Consider the following 26,081-nt stretch of genomic DNA (forward strand, 5'->3'; position numbering starts at 1 on the left):
ACAGAGTGAATGTTCAATTTGGTCATTTGTGCAACTCAAAAGTAGAAATAAGTGTCAATATGATCATTTATTATTGAACGAGGACACCAACTTGTTTTTAATCCGATAAAACTCGGTCTGAAACTGAGGGTTGACTGCAGCATATATGATAGGGTCGCTCAGAGACGTGACGCAGGCGACAGAGACTGACAGAATGGCCATGTCCAGACCGATCTGAAAAACATCCGAGAAAATATGAAAGATAACTTGGATAGCTTTTAAACCGTTGGTTCAATTTGATACACAAAAGATAAGCATGTATGCACACAAAATGGGAGAAAAAGTGAACATCCTCACCTGATAAATATTTACCTTTGTATTCTTGTTCTCGTGAACAACCCAATTCACCAGAATAGTTGTGATCAATGGGAACCAGAATAAGAGGAAGGATAAAATGATGTAGCCAGCTCGCTTCGCCAGTTGACTTTCCTTCTTTTTGTGCACTCTTTCTTTACTTGCTTTGGAAGGCATCATGCAAACAGCACCTTCTACCTGCACAGTTTGCTTTGGAGCTTCTGTTTCGGGGGGATGACTTGAGACGGGGGGTAATGAAGACACTTGATCTACTGTGGCAACAGTCAGTGTTTCTCCTCCATTGCTGTTCTTAGCTTGTTTTAGTTGAATCAGTGAAACAGAAGAGGATTGGGGGTTTTCTAACTGTGAAAATGAGGGAGCATGGGGGGTGGATTCTTTCATTTCAGAGGGCGCTTTGACCATTTCCACTCTCTCTTCGGGCTCCTTTTCTGCCTCGAAATTGCTTGACACCTGCGGCATTGTGGTCTTGCTTTTAACACTGGCAGCAGCACCTCCATTTGAAGGTTTCTCCTCAACTTTTGTGCCACAGGAGTTGGACTGCTCTGTCTTAAAAGCAGTCTGCATGTCAAGCTGCATTGCAGGAGGGTGAGGTTGTTCTGTTTTCATCTCAGATGCAACACTTTTGCTCAGGGTCTGGTTTTGCTCGGATTTTCCGGGTCCATTTTCCACAGCTGTGGTTTCTTCTTTCTTCTGCTCATCTATAGTCGAATGACGAAAAGTACCTTTGTCAAATATTTTTAGATTGTGTGATCTCACAGTGGCAAATATGCGAGCGTAGAATAAAATGATTATGGTAAAGCAAACTGCCCACAGTGGGAATAACATGTAAAGTCCAAAGGTGTCATAGGAGGATGACGTTTCATATAATCCTTTGCATTTGACGTGCACGGGCGAGTCCTTCATCAACTTTAGACAAACAAACGCCACTAGAATAGCCAAAATCCATGTGAGAGGAATCTGCACCATAATCCGTCTTCGCCTTTGACTATTTTTAAAAGGTTGTGCAATTGCCTGGTACCTCTCTGCACTTATGCAGGTCAGCGTCAACAGTTGGATGCAGCAGCTGAAAGAGAACGAGGCCACTTGCGTATCACAGAGCAACTCGTCCACATGTCCTCTTTGATACACGGTCACGACGATGGTGAAGAGAATGGGGCAGTCAATCACACACCTCAGAATGTCGATAACAGCGAGATTCACCACCAACGCATTCATCGCAGTTTGAAGGGATTTTTGGTGGCAAACTGCCAGTATGACAAAAACATTTGCTGCAATCCCCACCGCGGAAGTGATCAAAAGAATTAAGCCGTTTGCCACTACAAAGGCGACGTCAGCGTAGTCCTCCCGAACGGTGTTGTTCCCAAAGTCCCATGCAGGTGTAGGCTCGCCTCTCATCTCTGGGTTCAAAAAGCCAACATGTTTAGTTCTGTATCTTCATTCTCTGGCCTGATCTGCTTGTTGGCAAAGAGTTCTGCACTGAGTGAATGATATTAATGGGTGAACCTTTTGCTTGGACAAGTATCCACCCTTTTCATTATCACTCCACTGCAGCAGCAGGTCACCTGGGAGTCCACACTGCTCACAATCATTAAAGACTGTGCTGTGTATCCACAGCGCAGACAACAGCGGGTAAAATAAAAGCATGGCTGGTAATTGAAAACGTTTTTACGTCACTATTGTCTAAATCCCGATTAAAACTTTAAAAAGCCAACCAGGGGCTCAAAACAGCAACGCAATAAGGATGATGCTGTAATGCATATGCTGTTCGTACAGTATATGAGTGAGGGGAACAGATGTCCAATTGACTTAATCTCACAAAGGTTACAAGCTTTGCATTAAACAAGCCAGATGGATGAGTTGGGAGTTCTTGAATTGGCTCAGGAAATAAAGGGAGCCATGCAGCTGGATTATAGCATGACATTGTGTAATCCTGTTTGGAGATAAAGTGTGAAATGCTCTTTCCTTTAAATGTGCAAGCTTATGGACTTCACAAATCTGGGATTAGATCAACACAATACATTTTTCTCCTGACCATCCTACATATTAGAGCGAACAAATGTCGATCAAATTCACATAGTTAAAAAGTTCTGGAAAATTACAACGTGATGATTCACAAAACCATGTAGCAAATGCCTTAATGCTGTAAACAAATAATGTAAATATTTCAGACAACTTGCTCAAATATAAATGAAAAGACAAGTTAAGCACACTTTAGTTTATTCACATTTATTCAATATTTACATCAAACTAAAGTGGGGAAGCGGGAAGGAACAGGGCAAAATAAGCATCAAAATAAATAAAAAAGGAGCCAGACTATTTCTTTTAGCATGAAAACGAATCAAAAGCATCCTGACATATTTACAAAAGACTTTTCAAAATCATTACATTGGTGCAGCCTCCACTAAAGAAAAGAAACTTGAAATATTGCCCCGCCCCTTTCTTTCGATCTTCTTTGGGACGTTTCAGCGCCTTGATTGGAGTCCACCTGTGCTCAATTAGACTGATTGGACAGGACTGATTGTCACTCACAGCTGACGCTGCTCATCAGCACAAAAAGTGATCCAAGAGGTCAAAAGAAAAGCTTGCAAAACTCCGAGACCGGATGATGTCGAGGCACAGCAACGAGGAAGGCTGCAAAAAAACATTCTGCCGCATTGAACATTCTCATGAGCACATTTCATTTTCTACCAGGACTCTTCGCTGCCTGGCCAAACCGATCAATCTGGAGAGAAGGGCCCTGTTAAGAGCGGTAACCAAGAAGTCAATGGTTCTACTGGCGGAGCTCCAGATGGAAGAAAGTACCAGAAGGACAGCCATCACTGCAACACTTCACTGATCTGGACTTTATGGCCGAGCGTCCAGATGGAAGCCAGTGAGAGACACATGAAGATGTTGGAGTGAAGGACTCGCAGACTGAGAAACAAGATGCTGGTTGTTTGGAATCAATTCCAAGGGTCGTGTCTGGAGGAAATCAGGACCATGAGATATCTTTTTATCTGTTATATCACGGAAGTGTATTGTGAAACACTACTAATGCAAATTATGGTGTAATTTATATAATCAAGTCATCGCTCTCAAAAACAAAAGAAAAAACAAACGTGCAATGAATGTTTACTCCCCTAAGATCAATAAAATAATTGCCCTTGTTACTCACAATAAATTTAAGACTCTCTTTTAATGGTTTCAAATCAAAGTTTGACGTTATTAATCTTAATTTCTGGGGACTCAGTTTTGTTTCAGGCTTGTGCCACGTAAATTTGAATCGGGCTCAGAGGTTTTGTCACGTCATCGCTTTAAGAACTGTTTAATTCTTCTGAACTGTTCAAAAATAAACACAAATACTACAACCGACTTGAACAGAATGGGCCAGGTAAGAAAAAGAAAGTACCTCACTGCCTGACTGGCTTCCCACAGTTAAAACATGCACTAGGTGAGCTGTGCAGCAGGCCGGCTTAAGTGCACCCAAACCTCATGCATTTTGTGGGTATTGCAGAACTGATTTATATTCATTGTTGTTCTTACATACACCAGCCGTACAATCTGAGCAAGAGCACATTGTGTTGCTTTTGCAGAGACCCTGCAATTGATAAATAATTGAACAGAGTAAATCTTGAATTCACACAGGTGCTCATGAGTGAATCTATGCCTGTATACACTGCAGCAACCTAATCGTGTGTAAGGCGTGTGCTGCAGACTTCTAGGTGGTGTGAGAGGTCAACTCGACTATGATGGAGCTGCTTATTGTTGACATTGATTTTTTTTTTTTTTTTTTACATATATGGGAAGAGGTGATGTGCAGTATGATAAAATCTAACATAGAATCTCAGTATTTGTTTCCACACATATGCCACACAAAATGCTTTTGATAAACAAATAACTGACTTTCAGAATGAAAGAAGCATCTTTTCACACAAGGGAACATGTTAAGTGCATTTTATTTATGAACAGAAATTCAGGGGTCAAAGGTTTCCCTTCCTCACAGTCTCTCTCTCTCTCGCTTTTCATTCCGGCTGTAATTGACTTCCCATAGTCTTGTTAAAAATGCAGGATCTCCTTTTTTTTTGTTTGGCTCGTGTCCCACATGCATACAGAAGACACACACAAGCATCAGTATGAAAGAGGTAACAGTTTACTGATCTAAACAAATCACATAAATAAAACCGTCTTGCTGAGTAATCTACAGGAACACCTTGCATTTGAATAAATTACCAAAACAAATTACTTTCAGATGAATCAACTCATCTCTTATCATCTAACAAGGGAACTCAATACGCACTATTTGGGTGGATTGGATGGCATTTACACGTTTCACAAGGTTTTCCGTTTGTTTTGTCCACTTCCTCAAATTCAGTTACTGAGCTGATTCTGTTCCCTCTGAGCTGCAGTGAAGACTCTTCCGAGACGAAGGCCTGGAGATGTGCAGGTCCTTGATGAGGCACCGATAAACACCCGACAGTGTGTTTTTGCTGGACAAGGTCACAGAGGCAACACCTTGCTGTGCGTGTTGATGTTCCTGCCTAAGGAAGTCATTCGGCTCCTCTTGTTCAAGGAGCGCATGTTGATGCTGACGGTGGTGGGCATATGGGAAATGTAGCGGCCGCACGACAGCATCTCCAGGGTGGCATCGCGGAACTGTTGGACGTAAAAGATTCCAAAAAAAAGAAAAGAAAATTCAGAAAAATATGTGAGCATCAAGTTCACGGGACATTCAAATAATGTGTGTATACGTATCTGTGCACACTCAGCCGTTGCATCTTAATTTTAGAAGCATATATATTCTTGAGCTGCTTACCTGCTTGTTGGTAAGGAAGTAGATAATGGGGTTATAGACGGGGCTGGTCTTGGCAAAGTACATGGGCATGGTGGCGACCAGTGGAGGGATGTAGAGTGTTGGATCCACGACAACCACCACTGACAGAGCCGTGTAGGGCAGCCAGCAAACGAAAAAAGCTATGATCATAGAGAGGACCATACTGATGGCATGCTCGTTCTCCTTCTGGCTGGAACGCCCACCCTGGAGCTCCACACTCCTGTTCAGCTACAAGTAGTAAGAACATTTCACACCCATTAAGAGCTATTTAAAGCTTGTTTTAGTCCGTAGGCGGCAAATTGCAAACAGACGAGGAATTTTAAATCTAGCTCTAATGGTGTAAAAGTGTAATAAATACACAGACGCCATCATGAGCCCACCTTATTCATGGATGTGAGCATTTTGGAGTAGCAGTAGATGATGACTGCGACGGGCAAGATGAAGCAGAGGAGCGTGTAGAAGATGAGGTAGCTGTAGTTGCTCCACGATCTCTCCTCCCAGGCCAGTGAGCAGGAGGTCTGGACTCCCTCGGGTCCGTAGGAGCTCCAGCCAAATAACGGAGCCACCGCCCAAAACAAGCAGAAGATCCAGACAAATAGCAGCCCGTTGATGCTTCTCCGCATGCTCAGCTTGAGGCCATTTCTCGGTAAGCACACCACGTTGTAACGCTCGTAGGCAAGCAGGGTCAAAGTGCAGAGTGACACCAGACCTGGGAAAGAGAGATAAGATGCAAAGCTCACGTTGCGCTTACTTTCGCTGGACGTTCAACTCATTGTGCCACTCTGGGATTAAACATCAATATCTCCATCACAAATAAACTGAGGATTTGTTGTATTACAGTTTGAGTCCAAAGTCAAGAATGAACTTTAGTCAGATGAATAAATATATAAATAAACATGACATTTGCAAGATCTGATTACAACAGAGGGGCATTCAAACAAAAACAAGCAGAAAACAGAGGCCTAAAACAAGTTTGTAAAGCCACAACACATTATGAGGTGAAGCAAAACAAAAAGATAGATATTCTAGCTTTAAGATTGTTTCACAAAAAAAAAAACACACCTATACAACACGCAAACTGTTCTACCGCAACTCCACTCACCAAAATAATTGACTGCAAATCCTTGAAACACGCAGGCTGTGTGGCCGATAAAGTAGGATCCTTGGTAGTTGGTGATGGTGACGATCAGGGAGCCGCACAGGCCTATCATGAGGTCCGACACCGCCAGGCTGAGGATGAAAATGTTCATGGGCTGGAGGAGCGACGGATTCCTCAGCAACACGGTTATGGCGAGAACATTGTTAAAAACTGATAAGACTGTGTTGATGAACATGAGGAAGGAGAGAATATTGTAGCCCACCCGAGGGAAGATGGTTGGCGTGGAAGTCGCCATCTCGGGGTGGATGGATGGAGGAGAGCCGGAGCTCAACAGCGTGCTGTTGCTGTCCATGGCGCCTAAGTCAACTGTGAGGTCAGAGACCGAACCCGCGGGCACTCAGCTCCGCTCGGGACACAGCATCGTCGATCTTATCATTTCTGATCCCTCTAAAACCACTTGGCTTTGCTTTATTTTCTAAGAACTCTGATTGTGCACCTGTCTGATGGAGAAATCCTCAAATGCAATATGCCAAATTGGTCCGTAACACGATTTGAATGGATTAGTCTCAATAAACCCACTGCAATAATGGTAATTAGAAAGTCAAAGGATATTTAAGGAGAGATGAATTAGCCCTGAAATTGAATTTTCAAATTATGAATTACTTCTTCCTTTTGTTGTTTGAACAGTTAATAGAAAAGGACAAAAAGAGCGTAGTACAAATGGATTACACATTGAATAAACACATACCTGCTAATGTAATTGCATAACAAGTATGCAACCATATCAATTTGCTTTTCATTCATGACTCGGATCATTAGGACTAATCCATTTTAATAAACAGTGAAATAAATACATTTCATATGTTAAACTACAGAAATATACCATGAGGTTTTGGTTGTGGCCACAGATATTTAAGAGTTCCCATTTCCAAAATTATATATCAAATACATTCTTCTCAAGCCTTTATTGCAGCACATGTAAGAACATGTCAGGCATTTTCTGCAGAAGTGTGAAACTCAATGCTGCCTGAACAGATCAAATAGCAACACTCCTGCTAAATATAGCAAAAAACGCTCCATTTCTTCCTGACAAATTTCTCACGTGCTAAAATTAGACTGGATGTGTGAACCCGTTCAGACAATTAGATACAAAGATCTCAGACCATAAATGTGCAGCGTGTATCACATTACAATGTGCAGTTCAAAATGAGATGAACTAAGATGCAACAATCGAGAGGCTTCATTACCACATATTACATTAGACTATTGCAAAAACACACACGTTAATGTACTCAGTAATGTGACAAAGTAGATTAAGGCAACAGCGTTTGCAACGTAAAGATCCCATCTGAGTATTCCCATTTCACTGACCGTCCAGTGCAGTGTCTTTAGCTTTACAGACGCAAAGGACAGGAAAAAAAGCAAAGGCAATCTTCAATTTATCCTAGAGACACATAATTGACGTGGCACGTGACTGCCCCCTGCTGTTTAGACTGTGTAAATACAACATCTTTGCATAATTTCTTACTATACCACTCTCTCTCACACACACACACACAGACACACACACACATACATGTAACCCTTAAACAATCAGTGCATTCAATGTTTAAAAATCTGTGTGATTAAAATGTAAAGTGTCCATTTCTGAAATTCTAATCAAAATGTGTCACGGGCTTTTTTTTTGCTTAAATAGCACTAATCCACCGATCCTCTTCAAGACCGACTTTAACATTTGTAACTAACTAGTTTAAAGCTCAATTAACAACAGTCTACTTGAGTGTCACCAGTTACCAGCTGTACATTTCTTAACATGTGGCATGCATCTTCTAAAAATTCCCTATCTCTAAAATTGATAAATGAATTAAGGCCCCGTTTACACGAGGGGAAAACGCATATATATATTCATGCGGTTTGGCCTTTCATTTACACGAAAACGGAGATCTTATCACGGAAAACGGTCATTTCTAAAAGCCCCGGCCAAAGCGGAAATCTATGAAAACTCTGTTTGCGTGTTTGCGTGTGCTCTCAGTCAAACGGAGTTTTAGGTCCTCAAACGTCACCGTACGCGACTAAAAAAGGCATCACGTCATATATGAGCGTCCTCTGTTTACAGTTTGCTTACTGATCACGGCGCTCGGTGGCGTATTCGTGCGGGTTCATGTAAACAGAAACTTGAAAACGGAGGGGCAGAAATATTCGTTTCCGTCAATACCCGGCGACGTGTGAATGTGGACTAAGTCAGCAATGGAGATCTCTCTCGCCCTCCCTCCCCCTCTCCCTCTCCCCTCCCCTCTCTCTTCCTCTCTCTCCCTCGCTCTAATCAGAGTCCGCCTTTGTCCTGCTGAGCTGTGAGGAGACGCTAATGCCAGCAGGACTGTGCTCTGGCCAGAAGGGGGCCTCGTGCTGCAGGGGAGTGCGCCGCGGGAAAAAGGTGTGCTGGAAGTCATAGTTGAGCAGGCAGCTGATGGACGCCATGTAGATGTCAGCGAAGCGTGAGAGTCGGCGCGAGAAGTAGGTGGGGTTGTGGTACGTCCGGAAGAGACTCCCGAACCGAGAGTTGAAGATGTCCTTCGTCTGCGACCTGCCACGAAAAACACATTCGTGCCGTCGAGATGAGGTCACATCAGTTCTCCGAGATCTCAATAAATGATCGACTCTTGACCGCCAGAGTAATTATCGCCCCTACCTCATGGCTTCTCGCTCTTTGATCCACTCCTCCACGACAGCTTGAGATGCTGCATCCCTGTGTACCTGTTTGGGAGCAGCGCAGAGACGTTAAGCTCACGCATTTGAGGATAGAGGAGGCACAGACGGGAGAACACATGTTTTCATCAAGTCTCCTGACCTGCATCTGCTCAATAAGACCAGTCAGCGCCTGTAACCAGGCCATCATGTGCATGTACTGCTCCGTGTTCATGATCTTGATCTCCTTCCTCAGCTCGGGGATGATGGCGCCCGTCCTCCAGCCGTGTTTCAGCGTCAAATCCTGCCAAACAAAAGGACCGGAATTGTCAATATTTCAGGACTTCATCAGCTCGTGTTTGTGTGCTTTCAGTACATTTTAAACAGTACAGCCATAATTTGAGCGTCTTGCTGCTGTTACACCACAGTGTCACACTCACATTTATGATTACCTGCTGAGACAACTACGACATAAAAACACCACGCCAGCAGCACAACTGAGATGCCGCACTGGGTCTGCTTGACTCAACAGTCTCAGTGGACCTAATGTTTCGTCCTCAGATGAAAATGACCATGTTCACAACCCAAAAACTAAAAATGGAACATGAATACATTGGGGGGAAAAAAAACCCTCTGGTTGTACATTATTCCCTTAAAGCTCATTAGCTGACGAGTGCAAACAAATTAAAACGGAAGTGTAAGTCAGAAGCAAGACGGACGACTGAAGCGCTGAGCGCAAATGAAGAGAAGAGATCTTTGGGGGGATTCTTCTGTGTACTTGGATAATCTAATAAAACTGCATGAAAGCGGATTAAAACATAGCCTCATACCTCCCTCCCGCCTCTGTAACTCCGTACTAACTGAGAGATGCTTCTCCTCTGTGACCATGGTTGGTGTAAAATACAAACACCATGTTCCATCTTCCTAAACAAGCGAGATGTTTGACAGCTGGCTGCCCGCCACCAGCAAGGCATTACGCCAACGGTGAAAACTCTGCGTTTCATTACCACCATTTGCAGCGGATCAGACACAATAATATATCCAAGTCGTTGCAGAGCTCATCGGGACTCAGCGTCACTTTGTTTAGCGCAGGTGAAGGGAATGTTGCCAGGTTACGGACATAAAAAGATGCATTTTCTGCAGTGATACTCACGACTGTACACTTGGTAGATTGTTATACATCTGGAGGAACTGACACTAAAACACTTGTCAACCAAACCCACTGCAATGCGACGGTAACTGTGTTATAATGCGTGAAGAATTACTTTCTCGGCCCATTTATTTCACAGTCTTTGTCAAGCATTCGCTAAGTATCTCATTATAGGCTTCTTCTGACAGTTACGATTTAGGCTGTTGGACCTACAAATTAACTCATTTCAGGCAACGCATACTCATCTGAAATGGAGCGCGGTCCTGGCCGGGGTCCGCTCTTTGTTTATAATGTCGTGATTTTTCACAACACATTGTTTGTGTGGTTGTAATGGGACCTTTGTAGTAAACAGGGATGCTGCTTACTGCTAAGTCACTGTAGATGTGATCACCGAAGTAGAGCACTTTGGATCCCCTCCAGCCGGTGAGTCTCAGGAACTCATAAAGGTTTCCCTACAGTGACCAAACACACACGTTTCAAAAACAGATAAACCATGTATTTAAACAGGCGTATCCAGAGGACAATTTTAAGGCGTTGTGAGAACACCTGTTTGTAGATCTTCCCTTTTTCCAACTTGTGAATCCTGTCCCAGAGCAATGCCCCTTTGTCCGTCACTCGCCTGAAAGGTCTAGTGGAAAAAAAAACACATTTGATCAAATATTGGCAGCTCCAAAACAAACATACTTTATCTGTCCAAGTAATGAACAAGGTGACTGCTGGAAACGTGGCCCAGTGGCGTGAAGGAGGCACCGCAGGGGCCGCAGACACACACTTGGACACTCACTTCCTCCTGTCATTGAAGAAACCAGGTTTGTCAGCCTGAACGATCACGACATCAAACAGGTCTCTCCAGTCCTTCCCCACGATGTAGTTCATTCCTCGGTCCCTGAGGACAAAGATTCAAGACATAAGATTGTGTGGTCCTTACACAAAGCAACACGCCACCGATAGAATGTCCATCTTGACCGCGTTAGCCCCAGTTTCAATCAAACTCAATGAAACTGCCATGCTACTTTCATATATGTCAATATGATTGAATACAAAGAAGATCAATTATTATATTGAATTATTGCCCAGACCAATTTCAAAAAGGGAATAGTGCACATCCAAACCCACTTAGGTACAGATGCTGGACAAAAAAAATACCAACAAAGTAAAAAGACAGGCTGGGGAGGACAAAACCATGAATCGGTTGCACAGATGTTTGAATATGGATCTGAGAGGACGTCAAGGTCGAAATACTGCATTGGTAAAAACTTAGAAACTTCAGTGTGTGTACAGCCTCTCCTTTTCCTTTGGTCCATGTTTAGTGGTGCCAAAGCTGAATGTAATCCACCATTAAATCAAGGACACGGGTTGGATGTTTTGGGGCTCTGAGCTTGTAAATGCATCGCGAGTCATTTTGTGTAATCAAACCTGACTTCAAAAGCAGGTCATACAGACTTACAATGAATTACAAACACTTGCGGATGGAAAGCCCTTTGAAGTGTGCTCGCCTAACGACAAAAGTCGAGGCATTAAACAATGCCATCAATTAAATATTAGTACAAGGCGGCGTTAATTAATCACGGCAACGCCCCCCTTGCGCTCCGTTTGCTTCCACTTACACAAAGTCAAATGGGCTATTGGTAATGAGGAACATCTTTTTCCCATGCTCTGCCAGCTTCTTCAGCACGGCGTGGCTTTGCTCGCCATAGCAAATGTATTTCTCTAGAAAAATGAGAAAAACAGAGAGGTGGGTGATGCTGATCTAATCAGCACAGACACAATTATGCTTTTTTAAATTTGTACTGTATATTACAATCTCATTATATCTGAATTTCATTGATTACGTCTTGGCACCAACTTAAATGTGGCCATATATTGGATTGAATCCTGGCTAAAACAAAGTAAAAGGCTATAAATCACAGGACATTACCAATATCGGCCTCCACGGCTCGGTACATGATGCCCTTGACGTGAACGTCTCTAATGGCTTCCTGTGAAGAGCAAAAAGCCAGGAAGTCAGCACTTCAGAGACACAATGTTAACATTCGGCTCCAGGAGCTTTACTCTGTGTATAAACAGTCGACTTGGAAGCACAAAGACAGCGCGTCTATGAATACAAATGAAATATAAAGAAAGCAGACCCTGGAGTTCAGTTGCTTTGCTCTCAGTGAGAGTTTCCAAAGAAATTTCAAAAGTCTAACCTGCGCTTTTGAATCAGTAAATGAGTAAATAGAGTCTCCCTTGAGATACTACACATATAAGGGCAAACATAAAGGAGGTTTATCATTTTCAGAAGGCTATTTCATGTACGCAAAAGTCAAGAGGGAAAGCAATAGAAAGAGTTCATGTTGAATAATAAACCAGGCTTTGCAGGGGGAAAAGAAGCGATTAGGCGGGGTGTCCTTGAAAAGATATAAGAGCCACTTGTGGAACTGAGAGCGCGTTTGAGGGCTTTTAATGACAGCGATCTGTCAAAAATGCGACACTGTCGCAGAGAATAGACAGGGCCAGCACGACAGCTGCCCTCAGAGGGAGGAGGCAGCGCTGGTTCCTCTCCGCTGTCCCTCTGAAGCGGCAGAGCCACCAGAGAACAGAAGCAGATGGCCGAGGCGGGCTCGCCCGACTAAAATTAGACTCCGGTTTTCACGGCTAAAATTAAGACTGGATTGAATGGCTGGAGTAGCACAGCACACCGCAAACATGAGCGCACTAACATTTACGGATATGTGGCTGGATCTTATGTCCTTACACACGTTGACCCATGGGAGAAACAGGAAGTGGGAGCAAATATTGTATGCTGACATGGCTCAGATTCACAAAACAATCACAAGGGAGTTCACCTTCACGTCTTTGTAGAGATGCACTGGCTCATAGTCGATGTTGTGCCTCATGAAGAAGTCATTGACACAAGACAGGAGAGTCATCTCGGGCAGGGAGAAGATGTCCATGAACTGTTTCATGGTGTGGCCATGAGAACTCTGCGGGACAACGATTAATGTCATTACGTTGAGTTTGTATTTCTGTAGCGTTGACCACGTCACAAAGAAGGATATATGCTCATCACCTTGCCGTAGAAGTCGCTCATGTTCTCGAGAGGCACATGACAGCCTTCATACATGGCAATCACTTCCTCGGCAGGGACTGGATCAAGACCCCTGCACAAGAAACACAAAGTATTAAGTCCATCAACAGTAGTGTTTGAATTGATATCGTGCGACAGAGAAGCTGTAAGATGTGCAGCGTCTAGATCTGTGGCCTGATGACGGCATGTCATACTCACACAGTGCTGTGTTTCTCAGTGTATTGTGTATTACCCCCTACACTGAGAGACATAACACAGTGCACACACACACACACACCTGTACACAGTTCCCAACTGGATGTAGTGAAACGCGTCTATCTTCATCAGCAGTGCCTGTTTCAAATCATTAAATATTTCCTTCTTAAACACTGAGTGTGCGGTACAATTAATGCAAAATATCAAACAACGGCCTGTTTTTTAGTTAGAAAAGCAAAGAGGTTCTCACCTTCTGAACATCATAGTGAAGTCCTCTTACAGCAAAATTCGGAATATACTCGTACTTTCTCAGACCCTCTGGATACTAATATAAAAAAGATCAAATATTTTAGTGACAACAAAACCGGTCACTACAGCTCCTTAATCTTAAAAATGTTGTACAATGAATGTGAACACATGGACGGACTTCACAACGGACATTTACAACATGGAGAAGATAACAGCCTCTGTCAACTACAAACTAGGACAATTTGTGGCATATTGGGAAAAATGAGTTCCATACGTAGCACCCCATCGACCTGATTTTATGTTCATAAATCAATGAATGTAAAATAGAGTATTCGTACTAGTTATGCATTTGTTTTCCTTTTCTTTATTGCTTTCCTTCTGTTTCGTTTCTTGTTGTTTACTCTATGTTGTTCACCCCTTGTTATATATGTGTACAACTAAAATGAGCATCATCTAAAAATCTGTAAATGTCTAATCGTTGCCTACTACCAAAAAAAAAAGAATTAAAAAAAATAAACAAAACGTTTGAAGAACAAAGTGTCCAAGCCTTACCCAAAAACCCCCCCTGTGTAGGTAAAAATGGTGCTTGCTGGTGCAACACAGCTATAGCTCAGTTTAAACCTTACAAATGCATGTCTGGAGTGCCAAGTAAACCCTGTGAACACACCCTGTGGTTGGTGATGAGAATGTCCCGAGCTATGTTGAAGATGAGGGTGTGCAGGTGCCGGGAGTAGAACGCCAGCGTGTAGTCGTAATCGAAGCCGTAGATCTCCGTGTCCCGTAGGCTCATCTCATTGTTTGTAAAAATGGTGTCGGGGTCGATTGAGTTGGTGAAAATGTCCGGCATCAAAGCTAAGAGGAGAGAATCACACGGGGTTGTTTTACAGTTTCCTTCGGGTTCAGAATAGCATGTGTTGCTGTGACAGAAAGGCATATATGAGGACAGATGTACATATATGGATTAAAAGTGCTGGATAAATGATTTGGTGGAACAAGTCCAGTACACACCCAAATAAAGTACCTGCACACTCTATATCTGTCCACGTATGTTTCTCCTGTCACCTTCCTAATAAATAACAGTGTGCATGGTGTACTTGTGACGCGTCTGGAGTTTAGTCACTTCCTACTATCCACTAAACTGCTGCAAAACGTTACTAGATACATGCATTAATCATGCAGAATCCAGGAAAGGACAATTTATTGGGATATATACTAGAGCTAAAGTAAAGTAGGGTTTTTTTCTTTCTTGAGCAATACAAGACTGAAATATTATCTCAGAAATGTTGCCACTTAAGGAAGCCAAAAACAGATCAAATGTTAGGAATGACAACAGTACAAAAAAAAAGTTATGGTAATAACACTTGTGAGATGATTTCTGTTCAACTACAGTTCTTTCTTTCTTTCTTTTTATACCTATTTTCCTCCAAAAATCTGTGTCCATCAACATCTGTGCAGAGCAAGCACATGCAGAAGGTAATAATGCTTGAATTTCAGTATATTTTACAAGTGTTAGTGTTGTTTTATCCAATCCCTTGTACTGTATGTGTGACACAAATGTGCACATTAGCAATACATAATTTCCACCCCATGTGGAGGTTTGGGAAGCTGCAGAACTGGTTGGTGCAGAAGTCTGCTGTAAACATTCGTCATACCAGCTTAAGAAGACAACAACAGCGTTGTGCCCTCAGTGCCGTGTCTCGTTGAACGCACGCTGCTGTCCATACCTTCAGTCTGCTTTTTGGTCTCATTGTAAACAGCCCACAGCCGCTCGGTCATGTCCTGACCGCCCGAAGAGCCGCGACACGCAGACGCTGCGTAGTTGGGGGATCTGGGTCGGTGTGACAGTAACTGACGGTGCCCATGGGCCCCCGCACCGAAACTCCGTTTCCATAAGCGCGATGTGCACGGCCGGTGGTGTAATCGCTGTAGTACATTACAAAAAACGTTCGCCCTCTGCAGACAGTCCTTGTGCTTCAGGAGCGACGACAGGGGCAAAGACAAGGGCGCCATGACTCTTCGGGTTGCAGCCCGGGTGGAGGTCGCGGTGGGCTTCCGCACGAGCGCATGCGGTTCAGCAGCTCTTCTGTAAATACCGAAAGTGTCTCCTGGATGGTTGCTGGTTACGTCACTTCCCGGTTTAGCGACGTCCCAGCGAAGCAGCGAATCAGAGGCCGGTGCGTCTGGAGATCCGTCGCTTGGTAATGTCCACACGACAGCAGCGATACAACCGGATACATGTATGTTTCTCTTTGGTCGAGCATTACAATACTGGCGATTTAGAATATGTCAGGTATAATGGCAGCTGAGGAAGCGCCAACAAGGAATGACACACATACATATAAACATATAATGAATACATTCAAATAAACATAATTATGAGGAGTCAAAATGTATACCTTTTAGGGCAAACTAGGGTAATTATTATTTTTGTAATTTGTTTTAGTTTTGAAATAACATTTTGATTTACAATCTCATTATTCTGACACAGTATCTCACTGTTGTTTTGATGGGCTTATCGCACAAGTTTGATTTAGAAGATATACATGATGACTTAGTGAGTCATAATTATAGTATATTAAGTGATAATAAAGGCCCGTAATAATATGTTATAGTAACGTATTTATTCATTAAAAGATGTTTTTTAAAGCACATTTTCCACATTTTAACTCAAGATTTTGTCTCATTATTGTGAATAAGTAAACTAAACAGTTTTCTTCTCATATAGTTTTTCTCGAATTATTTACTTTGTTATTCATTATGGTAAGTCCAAATGTAGGCTTTTTAGGACACACTTATGTGTATTATGTATTTCTGTGATATATAATACGTACATTCGATGTTTCACAGGAATCTAAAGCTGCTAAGTCATAACTTAAGCTTTTTAGGCCACAATTGGTGAAAGGGCTAGTCCTAATTGTCTAAATAGTGCATGCATTGACTTTTGACTGTTAATGTTTAACTGAGTATCTCACTTTTGTCTTGACAAGTCAAAATATATGACAACGGATTTGGGGTTATTTTACGGGAGATATTATGCTTTGTTAATTTATCCATTAAAATCTTGTAATCGCAGCTGTCATTGTGTTTAATCAGAGTCCATAAAGCCAAAGATGTATGCACTGATTTAAAAATGATTACTAAAAATCCCATAAGGATTTAAATTGTCTGTGTGTTTTAGTTCAATAACTTACATACTAGATTAAATGTTCTCTTCCTCCCTCGCTCTCTCACGCTTACTCTACTCACACACACACACACACACACACACACACACACACACACACACACGCACACACACACACACGCACACACACACACACACACACACTTACACACACAAATGCACACACACATCACATACCTGTAACTGCTATTTGACATCTGTATCCACACAACCAAGCACACACACGCCAGGCAGGTTGAGAATAATACTGCATATTTGTATGATAATACAACACACTATTCATTCAACCATTAATGATTCCAATTTAACTCAATCTCCGTATTTCAGTAGTTGTTCATAGTGTGTATGAGGAAAAACTTTCACGTTACCGCATTTCCTTTTCAACTCACTGACTTAACAGCGACACCATGTGGACAAAGATTAGTAGTGCATATACTGTGTCGTCATCCCTAAATGTATTCTTAAACAACAGGGTATCTAAGTACAATGACTACACACGATCTAGTCTAAATACGCTACCTGATACACGTGCGTGGATAAACATGGTTAAATTTACACTATGATCGACTTTTACAGACACATTTATAATGCTGCAGTCAGTGACATATTGAGCAATAAACACAATATTCAGCATCATCCAGCCTCAGAGTAACTTGTCTGTAACATTGCGTAAGACAATCAAAGTTTAACTAAACGTGTTGACAGAGATTTTTTTTTCTCCATATCGAGAGGCAAATTTTAGGAAGTGATGTGCTGATTGTTCATTCTTGGCCAATGGTGTCTAGCCACGATTTTCGAGTATTGACTTATGTTGAAGAATCTGATTGGACAACATGTACCAGGTATTCTGCTGTGATTGGTCGAATGTTGTGCGTGGTGCGCAGCCATTGGTCGGTGGTCACGGGATTAATAAAGTGGGCTCTTTCGGTGGGAGAGGTGTCTTGTCAGTCTTTCTTGTTAAGGCTGTGCTGCGTGCACTTATCTCCCGGCTTTTGTTGCAGGAGCTGAAGATACTCATCGTCCTTCGAGCAGTAAAATGAAGCGAGTTTGGGCGATAGGTCTTCTTTTTGCCCTCTGTGCCTTTGGTGAGTAGCGGCAATGTATTTGCTATCTTGTCTCACTTTTAACGACCCAACGTTTTAGCTAACATTAGCCACCGAGCTAACGATAGTCTCCGTAGACTTGCTTCTTCTCTGCTCGTTCATGACCAGAGTCTTTCATAGATTGTGTCGGTATGAGGCTTATTTTTGGCCCAATTGTTAATGATAAACACCATAATATGTCGGGCTTCAACACACCTTGTAAAAACGGCAGTATTCATAATCTTCTTTCCAGAAGGGTCTAATAGAAACGCAATGTAACGTTGTGTTAAAGCAGGTTGATAATCGCTATCCTTCCCATTAAATCGTTGCTTTTGTTTCCTCGAGGTTACATCTGTATGGTAGCTCAATAAAAGCCTTCCTTCTTAACATCGCACATTACTTATTTGGTGATTTCGACCACGGCCTCTCACAGCTCATTCTAAATGAAATGATCTCAAGTGCTATACATTTGCTGTATATTCTTCTCATGATAATACAACAAAAATGTTATTCCTCTTTGGCAGCTGCTGTAAAGGCAGAGGATGAACTTGACGTCGATGGGGTGGTAGAGGAGGACTTTGGTAAAAGCAGAGATGCCTCCAGAACAGATGATGAGGTGGTGCAGAGGTAGGTGTCATTTTGAATACATGTTTTTGATGTGTCTGTTGAGTGAACTGTGGTTGTCCTTTATCGGGAAAGGTCGACTAAACCTAGAGTTAACAGCACAAGGTCAACATGACCAAGCTTATGCACACAAACGCTCATAGCAACTCTTGAATTGCAGTGGTGGTAAAGCTCTGCAACCTTCACTGCACATCCGTCATTAAGACTAGGCAATCCTGTGTCTTTTGCTTTAACTAATCACTTGAGGCAAGAGGTTTTTGTTTTTCTGCCTGAAGCTATGATTTGTTGTGTACTTTCCTCACGTACGTGTGTGTGTGTGTGTGTGTGTCTGTCTTTCCCCAGAGAGGAGGAGGCTATCCAGCTGGATGGCTTGAACGCAGCTCAGATCAAGGAAATCAGAGACAAGTCTGAAAAACATGTCTTTCAGGCCGAAGTCAACCGTATGATGAAGCTGATTATCAACTCTCTCTACAAGAACAAAGAGGTGAGCAGGAATAATTAGCATCTTGATGTACATTCACTGACTTTGCAGGAAGATTCTGTTGATTTACTTGAATCAGTGAGGTGTAAATTCAGCAATATATTTATTGTTGAGGTCATATTTAGTTTTAGGTTACATTTTATTTCTAGTTGTAATATTCTCTCAGGTTTGAAAATGGGAGTTGGTGTAATATTAACACCTCAATAAAGAAAGGTCCAGTATAATTCTACTACAAACTACCACCTCAATAATGTACATACTTAATTCATGAATCTTTGACCGGATTGATCAAAACTAATCATTATCTTTCATCTAAGGAAAATTTATGGCTGTTTTGGATTGCATTCGATTTTACAGATGCTCCTCATAAAGTGGCAACTGTGTATGAAACTAATTAAAACAACCATATTTTGAAACTGATCCTATACTGTAATTTGACTGAATTGTAATTTTTTTCACTCAAGGCAGTGTGTAGCAACAACCAAAAAATGAAAACCAACATAATATATATATATTTTTTTAAAGCTATTAAAACACTAATCATGTTTTTGCCGTCAATGTTTGCTTCTGTTTCAGATCTTCCTTAGGGAGCTGATTTCCAACGCCTCGGATGCTCTGGATAAGATCCGCTTGATGTCTCTAACCAATGAGGACGCAATGGCCGCCAACGAGGAGCTGACCATCAAAATAAAAGTATGCACAAGAACAACTTTCTGATTATTAATACTGTTAATAGTTCTTGCTCTGTTGGTAAATTAATTGTGTTGTTCTCATCTCCAGTCTGATAAGGAGAAGAACATGCTCCACATCACAGACACTGGTATTGGAATGACCAAAGAGGATCTGGTGAAGAACTTGGGCACCATCGCCAAGTCTGGCACCAGCGAGTTCCTCAACAAGATGAACGACTTGCAGACTGAGGACCAGTCAACCTCGGAGCTTATCGGCCAGTTTGGTGTGGGTTTCTACTCCGCCTTCCTGATTGCCGACAAAGTCATCGTGACATCCAAACACAACAATGACACCCAGCACATTTGGGAATCCGACTCCAATCAGTTCTCTGTCATTGAAGACCCTCGTGGGGACACACTCGGCAGAGGAAGCACCATCTCGTGAGTTTTTAATTTAGTTTTAGTTCTCAAAATCACCTAGCAGTTTGTGCTACTTTCTTTACAATAATAATCATCTGCTGTTAGTTGTAGTGGTCTTCACAGACTCTTTCTGTCTCCTGAATACTATAACGCTCACTTAATTACACCTTGACTGCTGTTTTCCTGTTACAATTCTACTCTCACTACTTAGAATAGTATGATAATTAAACCATCCCCATGATTTTCTAACACCAGACTGGTCCTGAAAGAAGAGGCCTCAGACTATCTGGAGCTGGAGACCATCAAGAACCTCGTCAAGAAATACTCCCAGTTCATCAACTTCCCCATATACGTTTGGGCCAGTAAGGTGATTACTTGAGTGACTTCCTCCCACACTGTGACTCAGACTTCATCCCAGCACAGTGTGTTGTGAAACTGATGTGTGAAATTATATAATTTCTTTCCTTCAACATGGCAGACTGAGACGGTTGAGGAGCCCATTGAGGAAGATGCTGAAGCAGCAGAGGAGCCAGAGAAAGAGGCTGCTGAAGAGGAGGCAGAGGTAGAGGAGGAAGAGGAGGACAAAGAGAAGCCTAAGACAAAGAAGGTAGGAAGTGAATTTAAGTTATATGATGAATATCATGTCTATCTTAAACTCGGGACTGTCCCCGACTGAGAATTTACATAGTCAAATCTGATTGGCCAATTGAATTTCTGCCTTCTCTTTGTAAGCTTTATCTACCTAGAGTATAAACGACATCCTTATTGGCTGAGATACATGATACTATCGCTTAGCAGTTTCAGAATAATGGATACTCTGTGTGGTGTCTAGCTGTGGCGCTTTCTGTAGTACTCTCACAGCGCGTAGATCAATAGACGGGACAGTTTCTTATCCTGCTTGTGTTCGTGTTCATAAATAGAATTTCTGGTTCTCATTTCATTTTAACTATTGGCGCAGTCGAGACAGAAAGTAACCGACAGGGAGGCAAGATGGCAGTCAACGAGGGAGAAACACAAGCCACAAACTGTTTCTGTCTACATCCCCGCTTGATTTTGAGAGACCATTCAAAAATATATCTAGTGCACTGATGGTATGTTCTTATGAGAGAGGTTTTTTTTTGTTTTTTTAAATGTAGGCCTATTATTTTTGAGACAGGTTTTTATGAATGACCATTTTTTATTTCACTACTACTATTGCCCGTTACCAACTATTCAGCGGAGGAATTTGAATCAAGCCCCTTAGCTCTACAAATACTCATATTCATCTTTCTTTCTGAAAGGGTTTGGTCAAATCTTTTTCCTACACATATTGGACTTCAAATGGTGGCAGAAGAACATATATGATTATGGCGTTTAAAAAGTATTTTTTGTATTATCTTTGTAGGTTGAGAAGACTGTGTGGGACTGGGAACTGATGAATGATATCAAGCCCATCTGGCAGAGACCAGCTAAGGAGGTCGAGGAGGAAGAGTACAAGGCCTTCTACAAGACGTTCTCTAAGGTAGGCACCAGAACGGCAGCGCTTTGTCAAACATCCACATAGATTGTGTGCCCTCCTTGTAGGCTCAACATGTTTAATCAAATTCTGTTTTGCGCTTCAACAGGACAATGACGACCCTCTGGCCCACATCCACTTCACAGCTGAGGGAGAGGTTACCTTCAGATCCATCCTGTTTGTGCCCACTTCAGCTCCCCGCGGCCTGTTTGACGAGTATGGCTCCAAGAAGAACGACTACATCAAGGTATTTCCCTCGACTGTCTCCATTTTTGAGGCATTTTATGATCTTTTTATAGAGGGATAATCGGCATGTCCCTTAACTCTGTTTCTAATCGATTGTTTCTTTCTGTCGCAGCTGTTTGTGAGGAGAGTTTTCATCACTGACGACTTCAACGACATGATGCCCAAGTACCTGAACTTCGTCAAGGGAATGGTGAGTGATGCTAACTCTACCTGAAACACAGGCATGAGCTAATATATACCATTTGGTCTTTACCTAAATATCAATGTGATTAATGAACTTGTATTTTTCTAGGTTGACTCTGATGACCTTCCCCTGAATGTGTCAAGAGAGACTCTGCAGCAACACAAACTGCTCAAGGTGAGTTTCACATCTGATATTTATAAAACACCATCTAAATACCAATTGTTTCCTCCTTAAAATGTTAAAACACTGCTTTTTCAACAATGTACATGGTCTTTGACTCTTAACTGACAAAAAAATGATAAGCAGGCAGGAAATTAACAGCACATTTCTTTGTACAGCACATTTTAAAACAAAGGTCAAAGTGTTTCACAGGAAGGTACAGACAGTGGATGAAAAAACGTTATGAAATACAATGGTAATATGAAACAAAATGTGAAGGAGAAACTGACACAATATGGCGTCCTTTCTGTCTCTTCAGGTTATCCGCAAGAAGCTGGTGCGTAAGTCTTTGGACATGATCAAGAAGATCGCAGAGGAGCATTACAACGAAAAGTTCTGGAAGGAGTTTGGAACCAACATCAAGCTGGGTGTCATTGAGGATCACTCCAACAGGACCCGTCTGGCCAAGCTACTGCGCTTCCAGACCTCCAACAGCGATAAAGAGGTGTCCAGCCTGGAGCAATATGTGGAGCGCATGAAGGAGAAGCAGGACAAGATCTACTTTATGGCTGGAACCAGCAGGAAGGAGGTGAGTGGGTTTATTTCCATTGTTTTTAGATCAAGTCGAATACAAGGCGGGTTGAAATTACACTTGGACGATTGTGAGTTTGATAGGCTGGCACTGATCATCTGTCCTGTTTTCCCTCTGCAGGCTGAGTCTTCTCCCTTCGTGGAGAATCTGCTGAAGAAGGGCTACGAGGTGGTCTACCTGACGGAGCCGGTGGATGAGTACTGCATCCAGGCACTGCCCGAGTTTGACGGCAAACGCTTCCAGAACGTCGCAAAGGAGGGTGTCAAATTTGACGAGAGTGAAAAGACCAAGGACAAGAGGGAGGCCCTGGAGAAGGAGTATGAACCTCTCACCACCTGGCTGAAGGAAAAGCCCCTAAAGGACATGGTAGATAACTATTTTATAATATTCATCACCATGGCAAATTAACACCAGCCACATGGGCAATACACATTTGTCCACAGCTGCTAAACTATGTCTGCTCCATCAGTCACATTTTTTAATACAATGCTGTCATCCAACAGATCGAGAAGGCTGTCCTCTCTCAGAGGCTAACAAACTCCCCCTGCGCTTTGGTAGCCAGTCAATACGGCTGGTCAGGAAACATGGAGAGGATCATGAAGGCACAGGCCTACCAGACAGGAAAAGACATTTCCACTAAGTGAGTTATGATCCTTGTGCTTTTCAGAAATGTTGCTGCTCATTATCACGATTGTTAATTGCAAATGTGGAACATGTTGTGGCGTGCCTTGCTGTTTACTTGGCTTGTATGCTAATTTCTCTCTCTCGCTCTCTTTAGCTATTATGCTAGCCAGAAGAAAACATTAGAAATCAACCCCAAACATCCTCTCATCAAGCAGATGCTTAACAAAGTCAATGTAAGTCTGGCCACTGTCACTTCACTGTTTGTACTAACTTTAATGATGCCAATAAATCTAATTCATAAAAGAATTAGACTGCTTTTTTAAAATGAAGCGAGATTTGCTGTTTGTTTTTTTTTACTCCCAGAAATACATGTCAGTAATGGGTTTCAGTGCAGTACTTTTTTAACATGAAATGGACCAATTGGAGCTGACAACTGATCAGTTTCTTTCCCTTCGTGTTCGTCAGGGTGACGCCGAGGACCAGACCGCGTCAGATCTGGCCGTGGTTCTGTTTGAGACGGCCACGCTGCGCTCCGGCTACCATCTGGCTGACACAAAGGCTTATGGAGAGAGGATAGAGCGCATGCTCCGACTCAGCATGAATGTACCTCTGGACGAACAGGCAAGTTGATGCCAGCTGCCACATTTCTGAGTTACTTCGCCTGTGACAAAGGAATTTTAACATGACATGTACACTTAAAGTGAAAAAAAACCTTTTTCCAGAGGACACATTCTTATATCTGGCTTGTTCAAACATGGTTATTTTATTTTTTTCTTGTGTAGAATTTTCTGCTAACAGTTTAGCCATCCCAAGCTCCTTTTTTAGGGTTCCCAGTTGGTTAATTCTAAGTGCACTCAGTGATGGTTAAAGATTGTTGAGGAGCTGTGTGAAAAATGATGTGACTATTTTGCAGATTGAAGAAGAGCCAGAGGAGGAGCCGGAGGAGCCAGAGGAGGAGCAAGCGGAGGATGACGACTTTGAAGATAAAGAAGAAATTGTTGATGAAGAAGAAGATGAGGAAACGGTAAGAACTCTTTCAATTCTTCAGCATGGTGGCGATTTTTAAACTAAAGCATTCAGATGCCGGTGTATTTATTCTTTTGGCAGTTTTGTTCATAACTTAAATGTTGTTTTCCCGCAGACAAAATTGGACAAAGATGAACTGTAAAGCACTGAATGAAGAGCATGAAACAATGGAGCTGGACTTGGATTTGAGTCTCGTTCCAGCGCCAGCGTGGTCAACATCACGGGTGGGGTCCCTGGGTTGGGTTTTTTAAGGCGAGCATTGTTTGTTTTTGTTGGTTTATTTTTTATTACATTCCTCATGACTGTAAATTTGTTAATATTTAACTGACCTGTTTATGGAAAGAAGCGATCCTGTCTCTTGATCGAAATAAATGTTTCCTGGAAAAAGGACACGTGGTGTTTGTTTGGTAATAATACACAAAGGAAAACAATATTATGTTGTGGATGAAGGTGACCGATTGTTTGTCATTCACACACACAATAAAGGGTGCAACGAGCTATGTTGAATACAAATGTCGTTCCATGAGCCCTTGAGTTTGTAAATCATGAAATCAAATTGCAAAATGAATTTATATGCCAAGGTAAAGCAATAAAACACTGAACCATACAAGAGCTTAAACAGAAAAGCAGGTTTTATCAACTCGGTCAAAAGGAGAAATTCAATTTCTTGCGTGACCTAAAGCGATTTACAGATCACCTGAGGTGAAAACCTTGAATCAACCCGATGCCACGGAGTTGTGTTCCAACATTTAATAACCTTGGAAGTTTTCCCCATCTGCACTAAGCGATTCATCCGGAACCTCCACTCAGTCCGTTAATCCATCCACTGTATTCAACCTGAACACGAGAAGCATTCATCCTTGATGTCTCCTCCTGTATATAATCTATTACCCATGGTGCCATGCTGCCGACTGTCCCGCCTCCCTGCTGGACCATCGACGTGAGTCACTTGATGCTCCCAGCCAGGGAGAAAAAGTAGAGCAGTAACGTTCATGACTAGAAATCACGCAGTGACACTTTTTTAAATATTTGAGTTCATCACTACATTTAGTTTAGCTGTGAAATGTTTTCTTTATTCTGTGTCTGCGTTGCAGATTCATGGAAGACTGTTGTGGAAGCAGCACTGTGGTCTTTTCTAAAGAAAGCTAATATGTCTCTGGAGTACCTGAGCTTACACATGATACTGGGAGCAGGAAACTGATCACACACCAGGCAGAAAGGAAAGGTTGAGGCCTCAGAAATTTTCGAAGTAATTCATTGTTTCAATAGTACGTGATTATGTTTCGATGGCATCATTTTCAGGCAATAACGCATCAAAGTCAGGCCAAGCTGAATGAGTTTCATCTCACTCAGGAAATTGCATATTTTTTATTAACACATTTGTGATAATGCTCGTCATTTCAGCCAACTTTATCATCTCTGCTGTTATAATACTAAAAAGTAAGATACGAAAACAAATTATTGTTATACCGCAAATAAACTGAGATACAGACGTGAACCCTCTTTGGCATTTCGATAGTAAAGATGTCGCCCGCTTCACCAATGATGCTGTGAATTGCTCGTTTCACTCGATCTCAGCTCTCGTGCGATGCCGTGATTTGACTGCAGGAATCTGGTGTGAAACCGATCACCTGTCAAACACCAGAAAGATTCTTTAGCATACATCTATCTAATGCTACAA

General features: G+C 42.2%; 3 protein-coding genes across 4 annotated transcripts; 1 reads left to right on the forward strand and 2 right to left on the reverse strand.

The window, feature by feature from the left end:
* Window positions 1-4,302: 4,302 nt before the first annotated feature.
* On the reverse strand, window positions 4,303-7,131 carry parietopsin. The gene is made up of 4 exons (XM_068603451.1): window positions 6,267-7,131; window positions 5,545-5,873; window positions 5,147-5,392; window positions 4,303-4,986 (listed from the first exon to the last, which is right to left on the reverse strand). Exons 1-4 carry the CDS (start codon window positions 6,613-6,615, stop codon window positions 4,831-4,833), a joined length of 1,080 nt encoding a protein of 359 aa, XP_068459552.1. The 5' UTR covers window positions 6,616-7,131; the 3' UTR covers window positions 4,303-4,830.
* An 82-nt stretch (window positions 7,132-7,213) lies between these two features.
* On the reverse strand, window positions 7,214-15,709 carry nt5dc3 (5'-nucleotidase domain containing 3). Of its 2 annotated transcripts, none has more exons than XM_068603448.1 (14): window positions 15,337-15,709; window positions 14,280-14,464; window positions 13,614-13,688; window positions 13,446-13,501; window positions 13,151-13,241; window positions 12,927-13,064; window positions 12,017-12,077; window positions 11,706-11,808; window positions 10,883-10,984; window positions 10,645-10,726; window positions 10,464-10,550; window positions 9,112-9,252; window positions 8,953-9,017; window positions 7,214-8,847 (listed from the first exon to the last, which is right to left on the reverse strand). In XM_068603448.1, exons 1-14 carry the CDS (start codon window positions 15,620-15,622, stop codon window positions 8,583-8,585), a joined length of 1,737 nt encoding a protein of 578 aa, XP_068459549.1. In that variant the 5' UTR covers window positions 15,623-15,709; the 3' UTR covers window positions 7,214-8,582. The 2 variants fall into 2 exon arrangements, with proteins under 2 accessions (XP_068459549.1, XP_068459550.1); XM_068603449.1 differs by having other exon boundaries at window positions 15,265-15,348.
* A 2,028-nt stretch (window positions 15,710-17,737) lies between these two features.
* hsp90b1 (heat shock protein 90, beta (grp94), member 1) lies at window positions 17,738-24,790 on the forward strand. Its single transcript, XM_068603434.1, has 18 exons — window positions 17,738-17,881; window positions 18,403-18,505; window positions 18,845-18,986; window positions 19,560-19,676; window positions 19,764-20,095; window positions 20,330-20,441; window positions 20,553-20,681; window positions 21,459-21,575; window positions 21,679-21,816; window positions 21,928-22,005; window positions 22,108-22,173; window positions 22,478-22,747; window positions 22,871-23,116; window positions 23,254-23,390; window positions 23,529-23,607; window positions 23,840-23,995; window positions 24,288-24,398; window positions 24,516-24,790. The coding sequence occupies exons 1-18, from the start codon at window positions 17,833-17,835 to the stop codon at window positions 24,540-24,542; spliced, it is 2,409 nt and encodes an 802-aa protein (XP_068459535.1). The 5' UTR covers window positions 17,738-17,832; the 3' UTR covers window positions 24,543-24,790.
* The last annotated feature ends 1,291 nt before the right edge of the window (window positions 24,791-26,081 follow it).

Source organism: Clinocottus analis, unplaced genomic scaffold (assembly GCF_023055335.1).
Source record: "Clinocottus analis isolate CAN_PGR_092001 unplaced genomic scaffold, fCliAna1.0.p SCAF_6, whole genome shotgun sequence".
In the NCBI taxonomy this organism is placed as follows: domain Eukaryota; kingdom Metazoa; phylum Chordata; class Actinopteri; order Perciformes; family Cottidae; genus Clinocottus; species Clinocottus analis.

Coding starts and splice junctions, on each gene's coding strand:
- parietopsin (XM_068603451.1), bottom strand. CDS start 6,615: ATGGACAGCAACAGCACGCTGTTGAGCTCCGGCTCTCCTCCATCCATC. Junction 5,393..5,544: donor TGCTCACATCCATGAATAAG/GTGGGCTCATGA, acceptor TACTACTTGTAG/CTGAACAGGAGTGTGGAGCT. Junction 4,987..5,146: donor ACTTCCTTACCAACAAGCAG/GTAAGCAGCTCA, acceptor TACGTCCAACAG/TTCCGCGATGCCACCCTGGA.
- nt5dc3 (XM_068603448.1), bottom strand. CDS start 15,622: ATGGCGCCCTTGTCTTTGCCCCTGTCGTCGCTCCTGAAGCACAAGGAC. Junction 13,065..13,150: donor TGAGCGACTTCTACGGCAAG/GTGATGAGCATA, acceptor GTTGTCCCGCAG/AGTTCTCATGGCCACACCAT. Junction 9,018..9,111: donor GTCTTATTGAGCAGATGCAG/GTCAGGAGACTT, acceptor GCTCCCAAACAG/GTACACAGGGATGCAGCATC.
- hsp90b1 (XM_068603434.1), top strand. CDS start 17,833: ATGAAGCGAGTTTGGGCGATAGGTCTTCTTTTTGCCCTCTGTGCCTTT. Junction 21,576..21,678: donor TCTACAAGACGTTCTCTAAG/GTAGGCACCAGA, acceptor GCGCTTCAACAG/GACAATGACGACCCTCTGGC. Junction 23,996..24,287: donor ATGTACCTCTGGACGAACAG/GCAAGTTGATGC, acceptor ACTATTTTGCAG/ATTGAAGAAGAGCCAGAGGA.